At 37.7% G+C, this 23837-nt stretch overlaps 1 protein-coding gene across 3 annotated transcripts in view; it reads right to left on the reverse strand.

The window, feature by feature from the left end:
- DOCK9 (dedicator of cytokinesis 9) overlaps positions 1-23837 on the reverse strand; it is a 118944-nt gene that overhangs the window by 34897 nt on the left and 60210 nt on the right. For all 3 annotated transcript variants that reach the window (XM_083361661.1, XM_083361660.1, XM_083361662.1), the window contains exons 23-34: positions 22633-22722; positions 21441-21556; positions 19511-19580; positions 19283-19408; positions 18817-18888; positions 17515-17661; positions 15617-15700; positions 8702-8813; positions 6830-7008; positions 5846-5962; positions 5614-5734; positions 4884-5017 (exon numbers count right to left, since the gene is read on the reverse strand). In XM_083361661.1, the coding sequence (XP_083217787.1) occupies positions 4884-5017; positions 5614-5734; positions 5846-5962; positions 6830-7008; positions 8702-8813; positions 15617-15700; positions 17515-17661; positions 18817-18888; positions 19283-19408; positions 19511-19580; positions 21441-21556; positions 22633-22722 (1368 nt within the window). The remainder of the gene's footprint in view (positions 1-4883; positions 5018-5613; positions 5735-5845; positions 5963-6829; positions 7009-8701; positions 8814-15616; positions 15701-17514; positions 17662-18816; positions 18889-19282; positions 19409-19510; positions 19581-21440; positions 21557-22632; positions 22723-23837) is intronic.

The following is a 23837-nucleotide window of genomic DNA, read 5'->3' on the forward strand; positions in this document are numbered from 1 at the left end:
CCAGAAAACATTTTTAATTCCCTCTATTTCTTTTTCTCTACACCTTTGCCACACCTCTTTTTCTGTGTATCTGCTTGTCTTTCAGCATTTTCTCTATCTCAAAGAATCAAGACATGCAAGGAGGGACTGATGTATCTAAAGAGGATGAGTGCCAATGTCATGGTTCCGACAGATGAAATGCTTCAAAAGAACTTCGAGGCATTGTTTACCTTAAAGATTTTTTTATTCAAGAAGCATGAAGTTGGCACTACATAGTTGAAGCTAAAAACTGAATTCCCCTCCCCTTGGCACAAAGTAACAAAGCACTATTCCCTCCTCCAACTAACAGTTATAAATCACATTCCCCAATTAGCTTGAAACGTGGGCTCTCTCCACAGCTCTCCAGCCCACCAAATCATTATCAAATCTGGGCTCAGCAAACTTGAATTCCCATGCCTTGAAATTGTTGTTATGACTCACTGGACTCTCATCCACATTCCCCCCTCCCAGCATCAATCAACTCTAAAGGCGAAAGAAAAAAATGAATGCATTGCCATCTGTTGTCAAAGCAATAACACCTGATGTTAGCAGCATTGACAGTCAATTTAATCCAAAGTCTAACAATTCCCTACCCGTAATCTATAGATAGTGCTATAACTCAGTGTTTACGTATTTCATGTGTGAGATAAACTATGATGAGCTGTTAATTTTGAATTGCATATTTCAGTTGCAAAAGCAGAATACCAGTCAGTGCAGGATGGAATTAGACATCATAAACAAAGCACAGCAAAACATGATGAAGAACAGAAAGAATCCACCATCATTATTCACAAACGTAAGAAGTAAGATTTACAAAATTCAGCTCAAGCATATATACCTTTCAATTAATATATTTAGAACAAAGTTTTTCAATCCTTCATTTGTCTCCCTTCATGAATTTGGATTTATTTGGGGATTATTTTTTTCTTCAGTGATTATTGTTTTTACTCTGTCACTGTTCCGATATACTTATTCTTATTATTTTTGTTGATATTGTATGCTGTCCAGAATGTCCAGTGGATTGGGGAAAATTCTCATTATGTTTAAACAAATACATTATTTTTTCTTTTTATCTCGAGGATGAAATTATGCTTCTGAGCTAACCACACAGTTTCATTCCTCTATGCTGTGATAGCTTCCTACAATATTTGGTGCTGGAAGAAATCTCTGTCCTCTATCTTGCACTAACTGGAGAAATTTAACTTAACAGGTAAGTAAAAAAAACATATCAACATCAAGGAGGTCAATTAGTAAAGCTAACTACCACTCTGAAAATGTATTAAATGAAAAAACATTTTAAAAGTTTGAAAATCTTAATACTACAGTCAATTGTTTCACATTAGAAATTCATCCATTAGCAAGAAGGGAATAGTTTTAATGACAATTTTACCATTTCCTAGAAGCAGTCTTAAAAAGATATTTTAAAAATATGATTTTGTTTTATTTACATTTCCCTATATGATTTTGTTTTATTTACATTTCCATATACATATAGTGTCGTCTAATGATTATTTGAGCTATTTTCTCCTTTAAAAATCTGCTTCAGTGGTTTAGCAAAATTGTCAGAACTCACTGCACTCTTACAGTCAAAGAAACAACCATCCAACCAGGCACAAAAAAATAAATTCTACTTGTAATGGAAGAGTTGCATGACAATTTCTCTCTGGTAAGGACAGAGTTGTCAGCACTGAAAAATCCACTGTGACTCGTTTTTTCTTGGATGATAAATAGCGCTCTTCTATTCCACTTTTATACACTGCAGATGAAGAATGCCTCCTGAGCGGTTTTTCCCTCTGCCACAAGGCAGGTCAAGGAGAAAATTGATTAAACCATTGTTTTGTTAGTGTATAAGAATTAAAGAATTAAGTCCTAATGCTAAAAGTAAAATGCCAATTAAGGGATAAATGTATATTGTATTGTATCAACCAAATTATGCTTAGGCAATCAATCTGTAATATTTAATCACTAGATTTGTGCCACTGAAGACTTAATAAATGTTTTATTTAAAAGGTAAAATACTATGCTGACACTTTTTAAACATATTGTTCCTCTTGCAAGGTTTTTAGAATTAAGACATAAATATGCCACACACACAAACTAAAGGGATTGGCTGCAATATATTGTAAATGTGATATTTTTCCCACTAAAAATTACTTTGTATAAGACTGTAACTGTAGCATACACAGCATCTTATTTATGACAGAAATGAAAACAGCCTTTCTCCTTGGCAGAAACAATTTATTTAATTATTTCAATCTAAATGGCCACCCCAACTCAACAATGACTTTATTCAGTTGAATTGGCAATTTTTATTAAAAGTTGTTGATAAAATGAATTTTGGGGATAAATTTTTACATTCTCTTAGGGCTATATATCAACAACAATCGGCACAAATTATAATTAATGGGGGATTAACAGAGGCATTTAAAATTGAAAAAGGCACAAGACAGGGATGTCCCCTATCACCATTGTTGTTTGTTTTAACATTGGAGATTTTATTGATTAAAATTCGTGAATGAACTATAATTAAGGGAATAAAAATAAAACAGAATGATTATAGGTTAAGAGCCTTTGCAGATGACTTGGTTGTTACATTATCTCAACCGATTCAATCGGTTATAGACTTGATGGATATTATAACTCAATATGGGAAAGTTTCTGGTTTTAAGGTAAATAAGGTAAATAAGACTAAAATATTATCTAAAAATATGACCATGAATGAAAAGGAAATGTTAGTAAAATTGACAGGTTATGTTATAGTGAAAAAGGTTAAATATTTGGGAGTATATATTACAGCCTCTAATGTGAAATTATATAAGAATAATTATGAGACATTATGGCTAAAAGTACAAAAGGATTTAAATAATTGGAAAAAACTACAATTATCTTTGCTGGGGAAAATTGCAGCTGTTAAAATGAATGTTTTACCAAAGTTTCTCTTTTTGTTTCAAATGATACCTATATTGAAAAAAGATGCTAATCTGGATGAATGGCAGAAGGGTATTAATAAATTTATCTGGGCGGGGAAAAAACCAAGAGTTAAACTTAAAATTCTACAAGACGCACGGGAAAGAGGAGGACTTAAGGTGCCTAACTTGAAATTATATTATGATGCGGTAGTTTTAACATTGGTTAGTGATTGGCTTAATTTAACAAATAAAAGAACACTTTAACTTGAGGGATGGGACTTATTATATGGGTGGCATGCATATTTAATTTATGACAAAAAAGTTGACAAGGCTTTAAAATCTCATTTTTTAAGAATTTGGGGGATTCCTGGACACGCGATAGAGGGTGTATCTATGGGTGTGAGTTTGGATATGATTTCTTATAAGGAATTACTTAGATTGGTAGGGAATGATTGGCAATTAAAGTCGTTAGTTGAGTTAAAACAAGAAAATATTGTACAGTCCTGGTTCCAGTATACTCAATTGCAAGCTAGGTGGAAGTTAGATCAGAAGGTTGGCATTACACTACTGGACGAAAATTTGTTAAAACAGATCAAAAATCAAAATCGAGCGCATATAAAGAGAATTTACAATGCTTTAATAGAATTGGATTCGGAAATGGAATTAGTTAAAGATTGTATGGTAAAGTGGGCTCAAAATATTCAAGAACCAATCCCATTGGATATATGGGAGGTAATTTGGGTTAGAAATGTAAAATTTACCCAGGCCCAAAATTTAAGAGAAAATTTTTATAAAATGTTTTATAGATGGCATTTGGATCCTAAAATGTTGTCTTGTATGTATCCTAATTTACAGACCAAACGTTGGAGATGTGGCAGTTTGGATGCCACTTATTTTCATATCTGGTGGACTTGTAGAAATATAAAAGCTTTTTGGATTAAAATTTGGTGGAACATTCAAAAGATTTTTAAGAGAAAGATAAAGTTTACCCCACAACTATTTTTATTGGGTGTTATTATAGATTGTGATACTAAAGAAACTAACTTGATGTTGAACTTGATAACAGCTGCAAGGTTATTGGTAGGGCAATATTGGAAGAAGGATAGTTTGCCTACTATAGAAGAATGGACGTTTAAAGTGTCAAATTTAGCAGAAATGGCTAAGATTTCTGCTTATCTGAAGGATCATTCACAAGAAAGATACGTTTCAGTCTGGAGAAGATGGATAGATTATATTCAGAATAAATATGGGACCAAAAAGTTCCATTTAGCTTATGAGTAAATTTTAGATTGTTATTATTATTAATAGTTTATTATAGCGGAATTTTTATTAAGTTTTAATTATATGGTATTATTATTATTTTTAGTATTAGTATTGTTTAATAACTTGGATATTAATTTGTTTATGTTTTTATTATTATTATGTTCACTTTTATTTTGTTTGTATTTACGTTAAAGGGGAGTTAAAGCGCATTATGAACTTGGTTATTTATATAGTTGGTTAATGTTAGTTAGATTATGATTATTATATCTGTAACCCTGTGTTCAGCTTTGGGAAGTGGGGGAGGGAGGGGAGGTTTGGGTGCTTTGGTTTTGGGGATTATATTGTAATTTTTACAAAACTTTTTAATAAAAAACAACAACAATGACTTTATTTATTAAATTTAGATACTGCCCATCTCACTCACAGAGTGACTTTGGACATCTAACAAGGTTAAAAGAAAATGTAAAGTGGGGGGGAAATCCAACATACATAGAAACAGCAGCTGAGTTAACAACAGACCTATCAGTCAGAAGTCAACATAATCAATGTACAGGGCAGCTCAGCCATCCCTCCTGACTTCCCAATTCTGTGACAAATGCTTGTCTGTATGAAAGGTTGACTGTCCTGACATTTATAACAGAATAAGATGCTGTATATTTTATTAATACATACAAATACATTAAAAGTTCATACCTTGTCTAGTGAATTGTTCTTTTCACCATGCTTTTCTGGGAGGCTGTTTCCAGAGTCTGTACTTATAAGAGAGCCTCTAGAATCTGCATTCCTCACATAATTAACATTAGGAGTGGAACAAGTATATGGGGATGCTGAATAATGAAATATACACAAAAGGGATGTGTTACAGTCTCAACTGATAAAGAAAAATATTCTAGACAAATAGAGAACCCAAAAACAAATTTTATCACTGTGATGTATTTTCTACTATTTCCTGTATCCAGTCTGGCAGTACCCACTTTTATTGGAAAGCTTAACTTATTTTTACCTCATCCCACAAGATTTACTTGACTTAACATTTCCCTCAATCGTGCACCATGTCAGGGATAAAAGGTTGCCCTATGCCTACGTCTATGTATGTTGAAATGGAGGTGAGGTGAGTATCAGGGTTGTATTTAGTACTAAGGTTTAAAAATGAATAACATTGCGATTATCACTGGGAGAAATAGAACCTCATAATGACATGGCTCCATTTTCAGTTATGGAAGTTATTACCTCATATTTATTTTAGGACTTGAAATCAAATAGTTGTATGTCCCGTTTTAGTCCTGTAAAGAGCCAAATGTGGCCCTAGTCAAAAGCTTTACAGCAATAAAGATGTCACATCCCAACTTCAGTCATTATAAATATTGATTTTATTTCTCATAAGCATGTATGATGCAAATCACTAAATTCTGTATATGGTTACCAATGCCTGATATAGCACCAAACAAATCTTTCTGGAGGCTGCTGTCAAGAGCATTCACAGATTTTTGTGGAGTCATCAATGGATTTGCAGTTGGTAAATTAAGTGATTCATCCTTTGCATTCTGTTAAAAAGATGCAAAATATTTTTTCATCCTTTGATATGTTTAATTTTTATATTAAAGAGATATTTATACACTGAGATTTATGACAGTTTTATAGAAAAATATGCTTACACTGCTAGGAGCATTGACAGGGAAGGGTGAAATATCCTTGACATCAATTCGATGGACATTTTCTATCAGTAGACCAAATATTGGCAGATACAAGGTCGCTATCCTTGCTTGATGACTCTGTAAAAGAATATTTAAGTTCGTTATTAAACCAAAATAAAAATACATTAAATGTCCACAAATTTCATCAGATGTCTTCCAGTTTTAAGTTGTTCATTTAATTATAACCATCAGGGGTTTGACGTTTAACACTGAAAGTCTACATTAATGCATAATTACCAGAGAAGGATTTTAAATTAGATTCATGGATATTTATCTCTCTCTATATTCCTTGATACCAGTAGCCTATCCGATTAAATGCTTTAAGAGGTCAACATATTTCCAATTCCTAACATCTGTGAAGTTCAAATAACTTGGAGTGATGATTGATAGCATTTTCCAGAAGTGAGAAAAAGAGTTGCTAATTATTCACTGGCCTCAGGAAAAGCAGTAGAATAATCCTATCCAAATCAAGATGTTACAGGTTTAGAAAAATCCCCATAAGGAGACCATAAATATTTCCAGGTTTTGAATAGCATAACATTTATTAGTTTGAAAAATTAATTTTTAAGAGCTGGGATTCTATTTCAAATGGAAAAGACAGCAAATGTAGTCCTGTAAGAACTGATATCAGGCAAAAGATTTTTTTTAATAGTCATTTCCAGACGGAAAATTAAATAAGGGCACAAGAAGGGGTTTGGAAATGGTGTAAGCCTCCTACTAAGTACAATGTTTAAATCACAGCAGCGCAGATCTACTGTTTATGCAGTGAGCGGAGAAGCCAATAGTGCCTAGAACATCTTTACCATTAGAGCACAACAGTATGTGAGCCCTGGAATTAGAGTATCTCTAAAAATTTCTCTGAATTCTCAATGTAATTAGAATCTTCTGTACATAACTATGTTAATAATTAACTTTACATAGTAAACATTCTGGCAATCTGCTTACCCTTAAAGCATATCTGTCATCAAAAGAATGCTTTATCATTAGATTCTTTAAAACTCCAATTGCAATTTGTCGTATCTCTCTGAATTCTTGCAGTGCATTTCCCACCTCTCTGAGAAGCAGTCCCACCAAAAAGTGATGCTTGCAGAAGTCATCCGATAAGGAGTAGTCTAGCTGAAGATCTGAAATCAAGCATCACACATTTTTATTTTATTTCTATGCTGGTCTTCCTCTTAGATGAATCCAGAAAGGCTGAATGGGTATAAAAGAAGACTGAAAAATCATCATAATAAATTCATCAATGCATACAAACACAGACACTTAGACACATACACACACAGCCCATTTAAAAAATGACATAATGTTAGAAAAACAGAAAGCTGGATAAATAACAAGCTTTGTATGAACCCTGGTAAGATTAGATGGCTGTAAGTGAATCTTCGTAAGAGGGATTGTCTGTGGATGGGTCACTGCATCTGGGAGTTTATCACCTTTGGTCCTGAATGGGGTTGCATTACCCTAGACCAGGGGTAGGCAAACTCGGCTCTTGTACGACTCATGGACTTCAACTCCCAGAATTCCTGAGCCAGCTATGCCCATGAGTCATACAAGAGCCAAGGTTGCCTACCCCTGCCCTAGACAGACCCAGAGCATAATCTGGAGGTGTTCTCCTGGACATGGGGCTCCTGCTCAAACAGCAGGTGATAGCTGTGGCTAGGAGGCCCTTTCCTCAACTTGGCATTGTGTGCCAGTTACACCACTTGCATATATTATAAACCAGGAATATAAGAATCCCCAAAAGCTAGGTGTCCACAGATATATTTTCTTACAAATAGCTGAAGTCTGAATGTCTTTTCAGAACTGGTCTGGAATCAGGTGGTGCCAAAGTGGAAATTAAAAAAAAACAAATATTTTAAGGCTACTTATTTATTTATTATTTATTTATTAATTGAATTTCTATACCGCCCTTCTCCCGAAGGACTCAGGGCGGTGTACAGGGCAATAAAAGCATTACATACAAAAGTTAAATATAAGATTAAAATTTTTAAAAAAATTAAAAATGAAAATTTCCCAATGCAGCACAAGATACTGTTAACATACACAGGCCTGAAGCACATTGGATCACAAAGAATTATTTGTGCGCTTCTCCAGAACCAGCTCTATCAGAATCAAATGAAATAAAAAAGTAGAACTGCAATTACTAGCTGGGGAGTCCATGGGATATGGTCGCATGTGTGAAACTTGTAAAAAATGAGTGGAACTTCAATTACAGCATTGTGGCTGTCGTGCTGACTTTTTTGAGCACACCTTGTACTATCCCTGATCTTTAGGTTCTCTAGCAAATGCTATAGTAAAGAGCATCCTGCATTTTATTTTTTTCAGTTTATTGTGATATAATTATGCATTTTCATTCTGTTTCCAGTGAAGGCTGATATGTCATGTTTTAAATGTTTATAAACTCTAGCATGACTCAAACACGAAATTCCTGCATTTGCTTTTCTGTACACATTACTATCATTTCTAAAATTAAAGTTTATGATTGGGAAACACACTTCACACCTACCTCCAGCAATATCATATGACTCCACTGTAAAGAAAGCTAATTCAAAGAAAGAAAGAAGCAAAAATAGACAAAAACTAGCATGTTGTTGTTCACTCCCCTCATGCCTAACAAAGAAAATAAGAAACTGAATTACATATTAAATTATCTATGTATTTTTACTTTACCATTTATTACATACAGAATTGAAGCACAAAGAATTTATTATTTAGAGTACAAAATTCCAAAATATATTTCTTAGAATATGAAGAATTTTTAAAAGTAATTTAACTGTTCTAGGAATCTCAATTAAACTGTATCAAATATAAATTTACCTTGATATCTCTGAATCCTGCCTGTTCCAAATGGCATAGGAAGATTTAAAGGAATGTAGTGTTCATGATTACATACCGCTCGGAGAAATTCAAATTTGAATTCAAAAAGAGCCTATAAAACACGTTAAAGTTATAAGTTATGGAATATTTGAATTAACATGTTAATCAAAAAAGGCAAGGAAATTAATCTTCAGATCACTGGGTTAATACCCTAAATATTAGCAAAGCAATGGCTGTATGTACACAATAATATGATGCAGACATTTGCATATAAACACAATAATTATGGATTATTTGCCCATTCTTGATTCATTTTCTATTTCTGCTGCAATTGCATAGACTGTGTTGTTGTTAGCTGCGAAGTCATGTCTAACCCATCGCGACCCCATGGACAACGTTCCTCCAGGCCTTCCTGTCCTCCACCATCTTCTCCACCATTTAGGCTCACGCCTACTGTTTCAGTGACTCCATCCAGCCACCTCATTCTCTGTCGTCCCCTTTTTCTTTTGCCCTCAATCTTTTCCAGCATTAGGCTCTTCTCCAGTGAGTCCTTCCTTCTCATTAGGTGGCCAAAGTATTTGAGTTTCAACTTCAGGATCTGGCTTTCTAAAGAGCAGTCAGGGTTGATCTCCTCTAGGACTGATCGGTTTGATCGCCTTGCAGTCCAAGGGACTCGCAGGAGTCTTCTCCAGCACCATAGTTCAAAGGCTTCAATTCTTTGGCGCTCAGCCTTTCTTATGGTCCAAATTTCACAGCCATACATTGCAAATGGGAATACCATAGCCTTGACTATATGCACTTTTGTTGACAGGGTGATGTCTCTGCTTTTTAGTGTACTCTCTAGGTTTGCCATGGCTTTCCTCCCAAGGAGCAAGCGTCTTTTAATTTCTTGGCTTCAGTCCCCATCTGCAGTGATCTTGGAGCCCAGGAAAATAAAATCTGTCACTACCTCCATTTCTTCCCCATCTATTTGCCAGGAATTGAGAGGGCCGGATGCCATGATCTTGGTTTTCTTAATGTTTAGTTTCAACCCAACTTTTGCACTCTACTTCTTCACCCGCAACAAGAGGCTCTTTAGTTCTTCTTCACTTTCTGCCATTAGAGTGGTATCATTTGCATATCTTAGGTTGTTGATATTTCTCCCGGCAATCTTAATTCCAACTTTTGATTCATCTAGCCGTGCCTTTCTCATGATGTGCTCTGCATATAAGTTAAACAGGCAGGGCGACAGTATACAGCCTTGCCGGACTCCTTTCCCAATTTTGAACCGATCAGTGGTTCCGTGTCCAGTTCTCACTGTTGCTTCTTGACCCGCATATAGGTTTCTCAAGAGACAAATAAGATGGTCTGGTACTCCCATCTCTTTAAGAACTTGCCAGTTTGTTGTGATCCACACAATCAAATGCTTTAGCATAGTCAATGAAGCAGAAATAGATGTTTCATACCAGGTATATTAACAGCAGCTTCTAATAATTTCTGAAACTAGTTCAAATCAAGTTATGAATACACTTTGCCATTTTATATATTGCCAGTGGATGCCAATATACAACAATATTTATCTTCTAACGTAAAAAATGAAAAAAGCCTCATAAATTTAGCATTAGAAAAAGGATCAAGGCAATTTTGCAGAACTAGCATGCCACAATTTAGTCTCATTTATTACATATTAACCACTAACAGTCCAATTAACTAAATCTGATATAGATATGAATATGCCAAAAATATTCCCTAAACCAGGGGTCCCCAACCCCAAGGGACATGGCCTGGTATGGGAAATGGGCCATGAAAGCAGCGTGCAAGCATGCAAAACCATCCCCTCTCCCCCTCCCGCCACCACTACTACCGCCGGTCTGCAGACCCAGAAAGGTTGGGGACTGCTGCCCGAAAGGAACTCCTAGATTGGGGTGGTTGAGTTGTCTCCCTCTTCCTGATTAGTTTTTCCTTACATAAACTGAAATCCTGCACTCTGTGCGACCTCATGAATCTGGTAAAATAAGGTGACTTGTATTGTAATAATATCACTGTAGCTAATCATTTTGATCTATACATGTCATCTAGATCAGGATTCCCCATCCCTGGACTGCGGCATGGTACAGAGTTGGGCCAGTGGAGGCCACACAAGAGTGCACACATCCATCACTTGCACGGAAGTATCCCCTCTCCGCCCTCCCGCTGCCACCACCATTCCAGAAGCCAGAAAGGTTGAGGACTGCTGATCTAGATACCAAAAAAAGTGTCACTTCAGCTGCAATATTAGCAGCATCACCTCAATCGATAGAATCAAAAGAGGAAGAAAATGCTCTATATGAGAGGAACAAAATAAAAGGAAAGCAAATTGAGACATTCTTTCCTTTGGCTTCCGGTTTTGATGTAGCAGCAGAATTCAGGACATATTTGATTGAATGGAAGAGCTGTTAGGAGAACTGTGGGGAATTGGAGAAGGAGGGAGGCTGTTTAATGAATATCAATGGGTTTGTTCTTCAAAAATACTTCAACCAAATAGTCTTTCTTATTCCAAACAATATACACAAAAAAGAGAAAAAAATTACTTGATTCAAATGCACTGATTTGCAAACTTAGTTGGCAAAGGAAGAAAGCTAGAATAAGACTGAAGAAAATAGAAGTTTTGATGCATTAGATGGGATATTATATTATTAACTAGATGTTTGAACATGGTGGAGAATAGATAATTGTTAGAAATAGAAGTACTATCATACCTAGAAAGATAAAATTTGTAACTAGAATATTAGATTTTGGTATAAGAAGGGAAACAGGAAAGCTTTTGGTTACCCAAATATAACTTACTTTGAAATTATAAACAGTAGAGACATTTTGAACACTGATGTGAATTTAAAATTTAAAAAAAGCGAAAACAGGATACTGATTGAACATACGGATATTAAGTGCAAATGCAATTAAGATATGTATTGGTTAGAAAAGTAATCTAAAACTGATATTATTGATATTATGAAAAAAATGTAACACAGATGTTGATATTCAATTGTATATTTACTAATAACAATAAGTATTGTATTTGCCTAGTGGGGGAAAACTGGTACTACTGGAAGAAGAGAGGAAACATTTGATGGTGCAATAATGGATCTAGATTGAAGAAGTTAATATATATTTATTTATTTATTTATTGATGGGATTTATATCCCGCCCTATCTCCTGAAGGACTCAGGGCGGCTCACAATAAAACATATAATAAGTACATAAATCAAGATAAAATGAAAATTGAGAACATCAGTGCAATAAAAAATTAGAGAATTTTAAAATGAATTAAAAATACTAAATATAAATTAATTAAAATGCCTGTCAGTCTAGGTCAGCTTGGTGGAACAGGTGTGTTTTGAGGCCGCGGCGAAAGGATTGGAGGTTTTGGGCTATCCGAAGCTCAGGGGGGAGCTGATTCCATAGGGTTGGTGCTCCCACAGAGAAGGCCCTCCCCCTGGGGGTCGCCAGCCGACATTGCCTAGCTGACGGTACCCTGAGGAGGCCTTCTCTGTGTGAGCGTACTGGACGATGGGAATTTGTTCCCGGCAGCAGATGGTCCTGCAAGTATCCCAGACCTAAGCCATGTAGGGCTTTAAAGGTAAGTACCAGCACCTTAAATCTCACCCGGAGGGCAACTGGTAGCCAATGCAGCTCACGCAGGAGGGGTGTAATATGGGAGTATCGGGAAGCTCCCATCACAACCCGTGCAGCTGCATTCTGCACCAGCTGAAGCCTCCGGGTGGTCTTCAAGGGCAGCCCCATGTAGAGAGCATTACAGTAATCAATACGGGAGGTAACGAGTGCGTGGGTGACTGTACGTAGGGCATCTCGGTCCAAAAAGGGGCGCAATTGGTATATAAGACGAATCTGGGCAAATGCCCCCCTAGCCACGGTTCCAATGTGATCTTCAAAACTGAGTCGTGAATCTAGGAGGACGCCCAGATTGCGTGCTTTATCAATGGGAGGTAACATCTCTCCTCCTATAGTCAGAGATGGAACCTCTTGGACTAAACGAGATGACGGTATGTACAGCCACTCAGTCTTGGCCGGGTTGAGTCGAAGCCTGTTTTCTCCCATCCAAATCTGTACCGCTTCCAGACAACGGGACATCACATCAAGGGCATCACTGGGTTGGTTCGGGGTGGAGATGAATAGCTGGGTATCATCAGCATATTGATGATATTTCACCCCGAAGCTACGGATGATCTCTCCCAGCGGCTTCATATAGATGTTGAACAGGAGGGGCGAGAGCACCGAACCCTGAGGCACTCCACAATTAAGAGGCCTAAGGCTTGACCTCTGCCCTCCTGCCAACACCGTCTGCGAACGGTCCGAGAGGTAGGAGGAGAACCAACGCAGAACGGTGCCTCCCACTCCCAGCCCCTCAAGACGACGCAGTAAGATACCATGGTCGATGGTATCAAAAGCCGCTGATAGATCTAATAGGACCAGGACAGAAGAATAACCTCTATCTCGGGCCCGCCAGAGATCATTCACCAGCGCGACCAATGCCGTCTCCGTGCTGTGCCCCGGTCTGAAACCCGATTGGTACGGATCTAGATATTCAGCTTCCTCCAGGTTCAAAGGGAGCTGTCGTGCCACCACACTCTCAACGACCTTCGCAAGGAAGCGAAGGTTGGAGACAGGACGGAAGTTGTTTAAAACAGCTGGGTCCAGTGCCGGTTTCTTGAGGAGGGGCCTTACCACCGCCTCTTTCAAGGCAGCAGGGAAGTACCCTTCACTCAGTGAGGCATTGATAACTGCTAGGAGCCAGCCTCGTGTAACCTCCTGAGAAGCATAGACTAGCCAGGAGGGACACGGGTCCAACAAACATGTGGCGGCACTTAGTTTCCCCATGATCTTGTCCACTTCATCCGGAGTCACAGGATCGAACTCTTCCCAGATGTACTTGGCCAACTTCATCGATTTCCTCTCGTTAGATACTGCCCAGTCAGAGTCCAGACCAGCCCGAATCTGAGCAATTTTGTCCACCAGATATTTACTAAATTCCTCAGCCCGTCCATGTAGGGGGTCCTCTCCCGTCTCTTGACTTAAAAGGGAGCGGACCACTCTAAATAGGGCGGCCGGGCGATTATCTGCGGACGCAATGAGGGTGGTGAAGTAGGCGCGCTTTGCCACCCTCATTGCCACAAGATAGGATCTAGAAAAGGATCTTAACTGTGTTCGGTCAGACTCAGACCGACTGGCTCTCCAAATGCTCTCTAGGCCCCTTCTCTGGCGCTTCATCTCCCGCAGGTCCTTGGAGAACCAAGGAGCGAGTCGGGACTTGCGCCGGGTCAGAGGCCGCAAAGGGACAACGCGGTCGAGCGCCTCCGAAGCAGCCTGTTGCCAGGCATTAACTAAGGACTCGACCGGGTTGTGGGAGAGGGAGGTGGGAATCGGTCCAAGCGCCATCTGGAATTTATCTGGGTCCATCAGGCGCCTGGGGCGGAACCACCTGGTCGGTTCCGCTCACGGAATTACTAACAAACACAGACAACACATTGTTTATTAACTACTTGATTGTAAAACTAGAAAATTAATAAAATATTTAAGAAAAAAGGACATCCTTTGCTTTGAATTGGCAATGAAGCCACTTCAGCAATATTTCTGCTTTCTAGTTATTAGTTGCAGAGACCCATACAGATTCAAGAAAAAGTTTCTCATTTTGAGGATCAGTTGCATGCACAAAAATAATTACAACTGCTAGTCACAGTATTCTGAATAAACAAGTTTTTTTTCCTTGTTAGTCAGTGAAGGAATGTTGCAGGCCCTATCAGTTAAAGAATTCCTACTGGCAGAGTCCAGGAAGAGAGCCTTTTCTGCTGTGGCCCTGCCCTTTGAAACATTCTCTTGCCAGGGGTAAGATGGGCCCCCAATCTCTGAAGACCTGGCTCCACCATCTCGCTTGAAGTTCACAGAAGAGCACACAGCCATGAGGCTTGTTAGCACCCCGAAGGCCTACTCCACCTTTTAATTAACTTTTAATTTTGAAATTAACTATACTTGCCTCTAGTTTAATTTTTTATATTCAGTTTTTATGTTTTTAACATGTTATTTGTACACCACCCACCGTACCCCTGTGAGGGAGATGGACGGTTTCTAAATTTGATAAATAAATAGTTTTCTGGATCTACATTACATAGGAAAAATTTGCATATGACGGTATTGATGATATTCCTATCCAAGCTCATTTGTTAAAGTTTATTGAAAAGTTCTTAGATACCTAATTACGCTCTCTTGAACTAACTGAAACAGCATGTTAATATAACCCTCCTATATTGAAGATAAGAGGCTCAATTCAATTATTGTTCAGTTACTGCATGCTGCAATAACTAAGAAGATTTTGGGTAGATTACATGTAGTCCTCAACTTATGACTACAACTGGCTCCAAAATTTCTGTTGCTAAGTGAGACATTTGTTAAGTGAGTTTTGCCCCATTTTATGACCTTTCTTGCTACAATTATTAAGTGAATCACTGCAGCTGTTAAGTTAGTAACACGGTTATTAAATGAATCTGGCTTCCTCATTGACTTTGCTTGTTATAAGATCTGAAAAAGCGATTGCATGACCCTGGGACACTGCAACCATCATAAATATGAGTCAGTTTGCCAAGAACCTGAATTTTGATCATGTGACCATGGGAATGCTGCAATGGTCATAAGTGTGAAAAATGGTCATAAGTCACTTTTTTCAGTGCCATTGTAACCTCAAATGGTTATTAAACGAATTGTTGTAAGTTGAGGACTACCTGTACACAAGAATCTCTGCAATCTCATTAGCATGGGCTTCTAAGAAGGACAAAACAACAGTCTTTTAATTTATATTGAAAGTTCATATATCTAAATATACCTAAACATAATAGGAAAATACTACCATTATCTCCCAATTCAAGAATTGTTTTTGTTGTATAATACCTTTGGATCTCCTGGAGCAAAGAAGCTAATATAGTTGTTAATTTGCTTGAATATAAATCCTCTGTCCATAAAGGTGAAACATCGCTGCAAAGCAAAGCAAAGCAAAAGAGAACAGTCACTGGTAGTTACATTTCTTTGATATTTGGAAAGGACATCCTATGTGTTAAATTAGTCTAAAGCAGGAGTTCTCAAGCCCTGGACTGCGGCCCACTATCGGGCCATGACCTATTTGGAACTAGGATGTGCAAGCAGGGGGCTGGCACACTCATGTGTGTGCAGCTCAACTTGCCCGAGTGGCAAGCTGGCATGCACTCACAAGCACACACGTGCACAGCTCAACTTGCACACGTCGAGCTGTGCGCACCTGCATGCCAGTCCACCGCTCACGTAACTTGAGCTGCGCGCACATGCGTGCCAGCCCACCACTCTGGCGGCCAGCCCACCACTCTGGCGGCCCAGTTCTCCTCTCCCTTGCCCAGCCAGTCTGCCAAATTGCAAAGGTTGGAGACTGCTGGTCTAAAGGGCAAACAATAGCCAAATATTAGAACTTTTCACAATACATACATTTTAGATTTCTAAATCAAAAGTTTGATTTAGTTTGAATAATTCTATCGAATGACTTTAGTTTATCACCAGTTCAAGGTCACTCAGTGATAACTATTATTATTAAAAATAGAATGTATGCACTTGGATTAATGCAAAATGTTTCATTGATTATAGAAAAGCCTTCATTTGTATTGATCACATCAAGTTGTGGAAAGTGCTCAGAAAAATAAAATCCCAGAACATCATGAGAAACTTATAAACAGGTCAGGAACCCACAGTACTTATAGAACATGGCAAAACAGGCTCTGGGTTGGCAAAAAATTCAATAAGTGAAACAGACTCTCCTCTTATTTATTCAATCTATATGCAATATAGATTAAGGGAAGCTGGATTGGGAGAATATGAACATAATTTTAAAATTGGACAAAGAAACATCAATAACCTGCACTATGCTGGTGACACTTTCTAATAGTCAAAACTGCGAAGTATCTGCAAACCCTAGAACTAAAATTCAAAATTCACATGGGGGGAAAAATGGGACTAAATATAAATTAGGCCAAAACTAATGACAAGAAGTAGAACAATCAACCTTAGAACTGACAGTGAAGCTATTGGAGAAGTGAATCGCGTCTGCCTTTTAGGATGAGCCTTCAGCAGTAAAGAAACAAGAAGTCAAGAAATGTGCCGTGGACTAACACTTGGTAGAGCAGCCATGAAAGCCCTGGAAAATATATTCAAACACCATGAGATAGGGAGACTACTGATGCCTTTGAACTTTGGTGTTGGAGAAGACCTCTGAGAATACCACAAATAGCCAAGAAAACAAACTGATATATCATTGAACAAATCAACCCAGAGTTCTCACTCAGGGCACAAATGTCCAGTTCTCCCTTGAAATATAAATTGACCAGCTTCACTCGAGGCATAAAAGATTAAATGGGTTACTTTGGAAACATTATGTGAAGACTGAGCTCTCTAAAGGAGGTTGTAATGCTGCAAAAATCAGCAGTAAGGTGGACGGACCCATTTACATGGTAGCATTGGAAGACCAGATTAGAACAGATCATTCCGCAGAAAATTTATATGTGTAATCACTAAGAGTCAAACCTGGCTTGATGGCATATAATCAATCAATTATACTTTGAAGGCTCATCAGGGAAGCATTTTGATCATATTTTTACTATGTATTATTTATATTTTACAATTGCATTGTGAGATTCTTGTAAGCTGTCTAATGTTGCAACACTGAGGCAGTATAAAAATTATTTCAATAAATAAATGCCCACAATATATCTGAACAATTCACAGCCATTCTGGAAGAACTAATGAGGACATACATACAGTATACTTACTTTTATGAAGACAGCAAGACTATAGTTTGCATTCTTTGACGCTTCTGGGTTATCCTTATATTTCTGAGTAATGTGGGGCATCAGCATATTGACAACAGTTTCGACAGCATGATGAAATGATGCTGGAAATCTCTGGTTTCTTAGCAACTAGAAACAGACAAATTAGAATTTACAAATGGGAACACTGAAAAATTATCCTGTTTATCCATAACATTCTTATGTATAAAGTTTTCAATTCTGAAACTTCAGCTACAAGAACTCCATGCTGTTGAAAATATTGAAACACCTTTATCTAGATATCTATTCCACACCTGGAATACTGCATCCAGTTTTGGTCACCACAATGTAAAAAAGATGTTGAGACTCTAGAAAGGGTACAGAGAAGAGCAACAAAGATGATTAGGGGGCTGGAGGCTAAAACATATAGGGAACGGTTGCTGGAATTGGGTATGTGTAGTTTAATGAAGAGAAGGGTGAGAGGTGACATGATAGCAGTGTTCCAATATCTCAGGGGCTACCACAAAGAAGAGGGAGTCAAGCTATTCTCCAAAGCACCTGAAAGCAGGACAAGAAGCAACGGATGGAAACTAGTCAAGGAGAGAAGCAACCTAGAACTAAGGAGAAACTTCCTGACAGTTAAAACAATTAACCAGTGGAACAACCTGCCTCCAGAGGTGGTGAATGCTCCAACACTGGAGGTTTTTAAGAAGAGACTGGACAGCCATTTGCCTGAAATGGTATAAGGTTTCCTGCCTGAGCATGGGGTTTGGACTAGATGACCTCCAAGGTCCCTTCCAACTTTTATTATTATTATTATTATTATTATTATTATTATTATTATTATTATTATTATTAAATACTGCTCAAAAATATTTATTCAACTATTTAGTTGAAGTAATAGTACTCATCACTTCTTGTAATGAAAAATTATAGAAAATAAGTACATTATCAAGAGAACATTTGCAATTATAAACCAAAATCAATTTATAGATTATATTTCAATAAGAAATAGATAGATAGATAGATAGATAGATAGATAGATAGATAGATAGATAGATAGATAGATAGATGGATGATAGACAGATATAGATATATAGATATAGATATGATTGTAATTATACAGCTTTCCATTTGCAGCAGCTTTCTGCAACTTGCTACCTGTAGAATATAATTCCCACTGCCCTAGACAGCACTACCACTATTTTGTAGCCAGGAAATGGCAGCAGGGATTAGAAACAGACAGATTCATTTTTAAAGGTCAAAAATGAGTATCATAACCTCTTGAAATAGCAAATCATTTACCTTTACTTTATTATTTTCCAGGAGGTGCTGGGCCATTGATTTGATCAAAATTTCAAAGAAAAACCAGGAATACTATTGAAGAAACAAAACAGTAAGTAAAAAAAACCTTCGTTTTTTTATAAACAACTCAAGGCACAGAACATATATGTAATACTCCCTCATCTCAATTTTCCTCACAACAACCACCCTGTGAGGTGAGTTGGGTAGAGAAAAATGTCTGGCCCAAATTCAGCAAGACAGCTTTAATGCCTACAACTCACGTACTCTACTCTATATAAGCAATACAATTATATTTATAGATAATATATTGTTTAGTATGCAAGAACAATATAAGCTATTCATTTATATCTATGTTATACAACTGTTATTGTCAATTATTACAATTATGAAGTGCTAAAATTCTTTTCAGATCTGAGAAACTCTTCCAACTGATCATATAGACAAAATACCATTTCTCCTTATGTACCTTAAGCAGCTTGTTGCTTGTGAGGAAGTCAGTACATGGCTTCAAGATTGTTGTCATGGTTTTGGCAAGTTCTTCATGTACAGTTTTATATTCTGAAGCAATATAAGTTTCTCCTTTAAAAACGTACTTGGGGATAAGAAAAATAAAAGAACTTACATTATGCAAAAAATATTCAGAGTTATATTAATCACGCAACTTTTAAACAAAGCACATTTATATATTTGATACCTTGACATAGGATCTCAAATAGCTATCCAATCCTTCTTCATGACACTGGGCAACCACATGGATAATAACCCTAAGTAAAATAAAGTTAACAATAAGATATCCTCACACTCTAAATATTTTTAAAGTCAACAATTGGCACATTACAGGCAGTCCTCAGCTTACAAGCCGTGGTGGCGCAGTGGTTAGAAGGCAGTGTTGCAAGCTAATTCTGCTGACTGCCAGGGGTTCACCAGCTCAAGATTGACTCAGCCATCCATCCTTCCGAGGTCACTAAAATGAGGACCCAGATTGTTGGGGGCAATATGCTGATTCTGTAAACCACTTAGAGGGGGCTGTAAACCACTGTGAAGAGGTGTATATGTCTAAATGCTATTGTTATTGCTACAACCTAATTTTACAAATTTTTTTACAGTGGTTGTTAAGTGAGTCCAGCTTCCGCAGAGCTTCTTGGAGGCAAATTCCTAGTATATGGGGGGTGGGGGTGGTGAAGGAAAAGTTTCCTTATGAATAAGCCATAGAAACAGAGTATTGTTCTGTACCAGCCTGCTACCGGCCCTGCAGCAAAAGCAGGGACAACCCCTTTACAAACGGCAAGAGGCTGGAATAAAGCCTGCCAAATTTATTAACATAAAACAGAGCAAGACAAGACACCAACCATGAAACAGGAGCTATGAAACAGGAACTATCCAAGCGGTTGCCTTCAGCAAACCAGCCCTCCCACACATTCCCCTTAAATACAGTTCAGGGCGTGGCCTCTCTCTGCCTCCTTCCGAGGTGCCCCATTGCCTTCCTCTGTTTACTCCTGATTGACTGCCTCCTGCGTCGGGCGTCCTTGAACAGGGCCAGCTGTGGGTCATTTTCATCCACGCTGTCAGGCTCACACAGCTGGGTCTCTGTCGTGACCAAGTGGGAGGGGCCCGGCTGAGGGCTCTGCGGAGCCTCAAGGCCATCATCAGCAAGCTCTTCAACACCCCCCTCCTCCTCTGAGTCGTCCGACCCAACTGTCGAACCCACAGGCTGATCCTGAATCACAACAAGTATGAGCGTCTACAAAGTCTGTGCTTGCTGAGCATAAAGGCTGCTCTGAAAAAGAGTCAGGTATGAGAAGTTGGAGAAGTTTAAGGGAAGTGTGCTTTGCCCAACTCCAGTTGGTCGGCTAGCTGTATACCTACCAGAAGCAGGAGGATCTCGCCACAGAAAATCAAACTCTTATCATTATGTGTTTTGATCATTACCAATGTAAGCTGCTCAAAAAATGATGAATATTTGAATAGCATAGCTGTGTATAGTTGAGTTTGCCCTCATGAGCCTTATTAAGGTGCTGGTTGGTATAGGTTGTAATTTACTGTAACTTGCTAACAATATGTAGTACATAATAGTAGCTGTAGAACCCTGCAAATGTCTCATTTCATTATCTGTATTACCTATTTGTATTAACTTTGGGTGTAATTTAAAGTACTGATCATTTCCTATAAAATCCTATGTGGCTTGGTACCAAGTTATTTCTGGAGCCACTTCCTCCAACCCATATTGATTCACTTGAGCTATGTGTAGTGGAAGAAACTTTGAGTAACTCCCATATCCATGCAGATGGGAGGGCAGAGGCTTGGAGGCATTAGTTTTCAGGGAAAGGGTATGTACCATAGAGTAGCTTCCCTTTGGATACTAGATTGACTTTAACAATATTAGTCTTCTGGACTCTAAAACAAGGTGAAGTATATTACTCCAAAGAGTTTACATGAGGGGATAGAATGTCCATAACTATTGCTTTTACCCTACATTAATACTTTTATGGTTCTCTATGCGTCTGTTTTAGTCTTACCATGAATGTTTCTTTTTTGATTTTGTTACTGATACTTTTAATTATATTAAGAATCTGGTCAACTATGTTGCATAAAATCTGATAAAAAAATGTTAAAACCCTTTTTACCTTGTCACATTCACTGCAACATCTTCCTGAGTTGCTCTTGTAAGAACTCTAAACAATTGGTTTAAAATAGTAGGCAGAAATGCTATCATGACATGTCCCTCCATAGCGTGAAGGCTCTAGAATAAAAACAATGACACAAATGAATTTTGTTTCTAACATAGTAAAGGTAAAGGATCCCCCGCACACGCGTGCTAGTCGTTTCCAACTCATCTCCGTTTCAAAGCTGAAGAGCCAGCGCTTGTCCGAGGACGTCTCCGTGGTCATGTGGCCGGCATGACTAGACGCCAAAGGTGCACGGAACGCTGTTACCTTCCCACCGTAGTGGTCCCTATTTTTCTACTTATATTTTTACGTGCTTTCGAACTGCTAGGTTGGCAGAAGCTGGGACGAGTAACAGGCGCTCACTCTGTTACGCGGCACTCGGGATTCGACCCGCCAAACTGCCGACCTTCTGATTGACAAGCTCAGCATCCTAACCCACTGAGCCACCGCGTCCCCTATTTCTAACATATTTATTGTCAAAACAAAGGGTCTACCGTTATAATTCTATAACCATTATAATTGTTATAATTCTAACAAGACTGACAGATTCATACTAAACTGAGAATATTTTAAAAACAGAATACAAATTTCTACGTTATTTCATAGCTTGCCCAAAGAATCAAGACAGATAAGAACACGTAAGATGAGAAAATACTGTTTTACAGACATACTTTTACTCAAGTGATAAAACCAAAAGAAAAGCACCATGCTGCTGTTCTATTCTAATAAAAGCTGAAAGGCTGCTGAACATGTCACATTAAAATTACTGATGGGATATTTTAAATTAATCTTTTAAACAAGGTTAATATGTCAGATGTGTAATATACCCAGTCCTTATTTAACAACAACCTTGGTTAACGACCATTTGCAAATACAATGGTAGTCATAAATTTATTTTCTAACCAATGAGCATTTATGATCCAATTTTGTGTGCCTGACAACAATGCATGTTGTAGTGAGAGTAAAGCTAACATAGCTGTACAAGAGAACCTTATCTCGAGAGCAGCAAAGAGTGATTGATCTTTGCAGCATCTCTGTCTCTGTCTTTTCTATCTCAGAGCTCCTCAACCTTTCTGGGTTGGCAGCCTGGAGGGAAAGGGAGGAGCAGAGAAATGTGCCCAATTTTAGTCATCTCACAAAAATTTCATACCTTAAGATACTTCACAAGGTCAGCTCCTAAAGCTTGAGCACCCAACATGGTTTTTTGACAGTAATGGAAGAAATTGTTTAAATGCTGGTCCTAGTAAAAGAAGAGTAAACTATTAATACAATATCACTACTTTCATCTAAAAAGATCAATATAGATATGCGGGAAAATGTTTTGACTTTCAAGAACTCAACAAAATTGAAAAGCTAAAGGAACGTGTCCTTCCCTGTTAAGTTCTCATATATCATGTAACAATACAACTTTATTAATTTCAATTAGGTATCAATTATTGCTCCTGAGCCTTTATTATTCTTGTACAAAGTGTTTGGAAGTTTCCTTTTTTCTAATATTTCAAACACCAAAAATGTTAAAATATGCATGCAAAGACCAATTCCTCACTTTGGATTTTCAATGTATATCATAACTGCAAATGGGACCTCTGAGATGTACATTAGAGTTTTCTATTTCTATCTATTCATTGCTTGTATATGATCTGATTCCAAAGGTTTGCATCAATTCAAAAATTTGGTTCAAGTTTCCTTCTTATTGCTTTTCCAAAGGCCCAAGCTAATAAGATTCTGAACATTTTTTATGCCTGTAATTCTTTATTTTATTTAAAAAGGCTATGTCTAATTGTGATTTAGTACTAATAAAAAGCATCCTCTTGCATACAACCTGCAATGAGTTCCTCCCTTCAACATACCAAATTGACACTTGCTTGAAAATCTTGTTTTCAGAGAAGTAGGGTGCAAGAAAGAACAGTGAAGCCTAGAGCAAAACATGCTCTCTTGCTCCTCCCTTTGTATTTTCTTACTCACACAAGATCCCATTACATAAAACTGATAATTTTAATTTTGAAATGTGTTGGACAGATTTGTTTATCCCATGAACTTTACCCCAGAAAGTCAGAGTATTGTCTTCATCTTGTGCTAAGCTGAAAACCAACACAAAGACAGGAAAATCGGTTATATATTCTTTCCAATTCTGCACTTGCAGAACTGATGCTTTTATCCTAGTTGGAATCTTGTCATGTAGAGGAGAGGCTATATGAGTTTACCTCCTTTTACTTCCCTTTCCTACACTCAGGTATAGATTCATAAACTTCCTTTCTGCCTTTTGTTCTCTGGGTTGATTGCTATAGTAAGATGGGCAAGAAAGATAATCAAACCCTGATTGCGTCATATTTTTCATGTTATAATTATAGAATT

Source organism: Vipera ursinii (assembly GCF_947247035.1).
Source record: "Vipera ursinii genome assembly, chromosome: 4".
Classification (NCBI taxonomy): Eukaryota; Metazoa; Chordata; class Lepidosauria; order Squamata; family Viperidae; genus Vipera; species Vipera ursinii.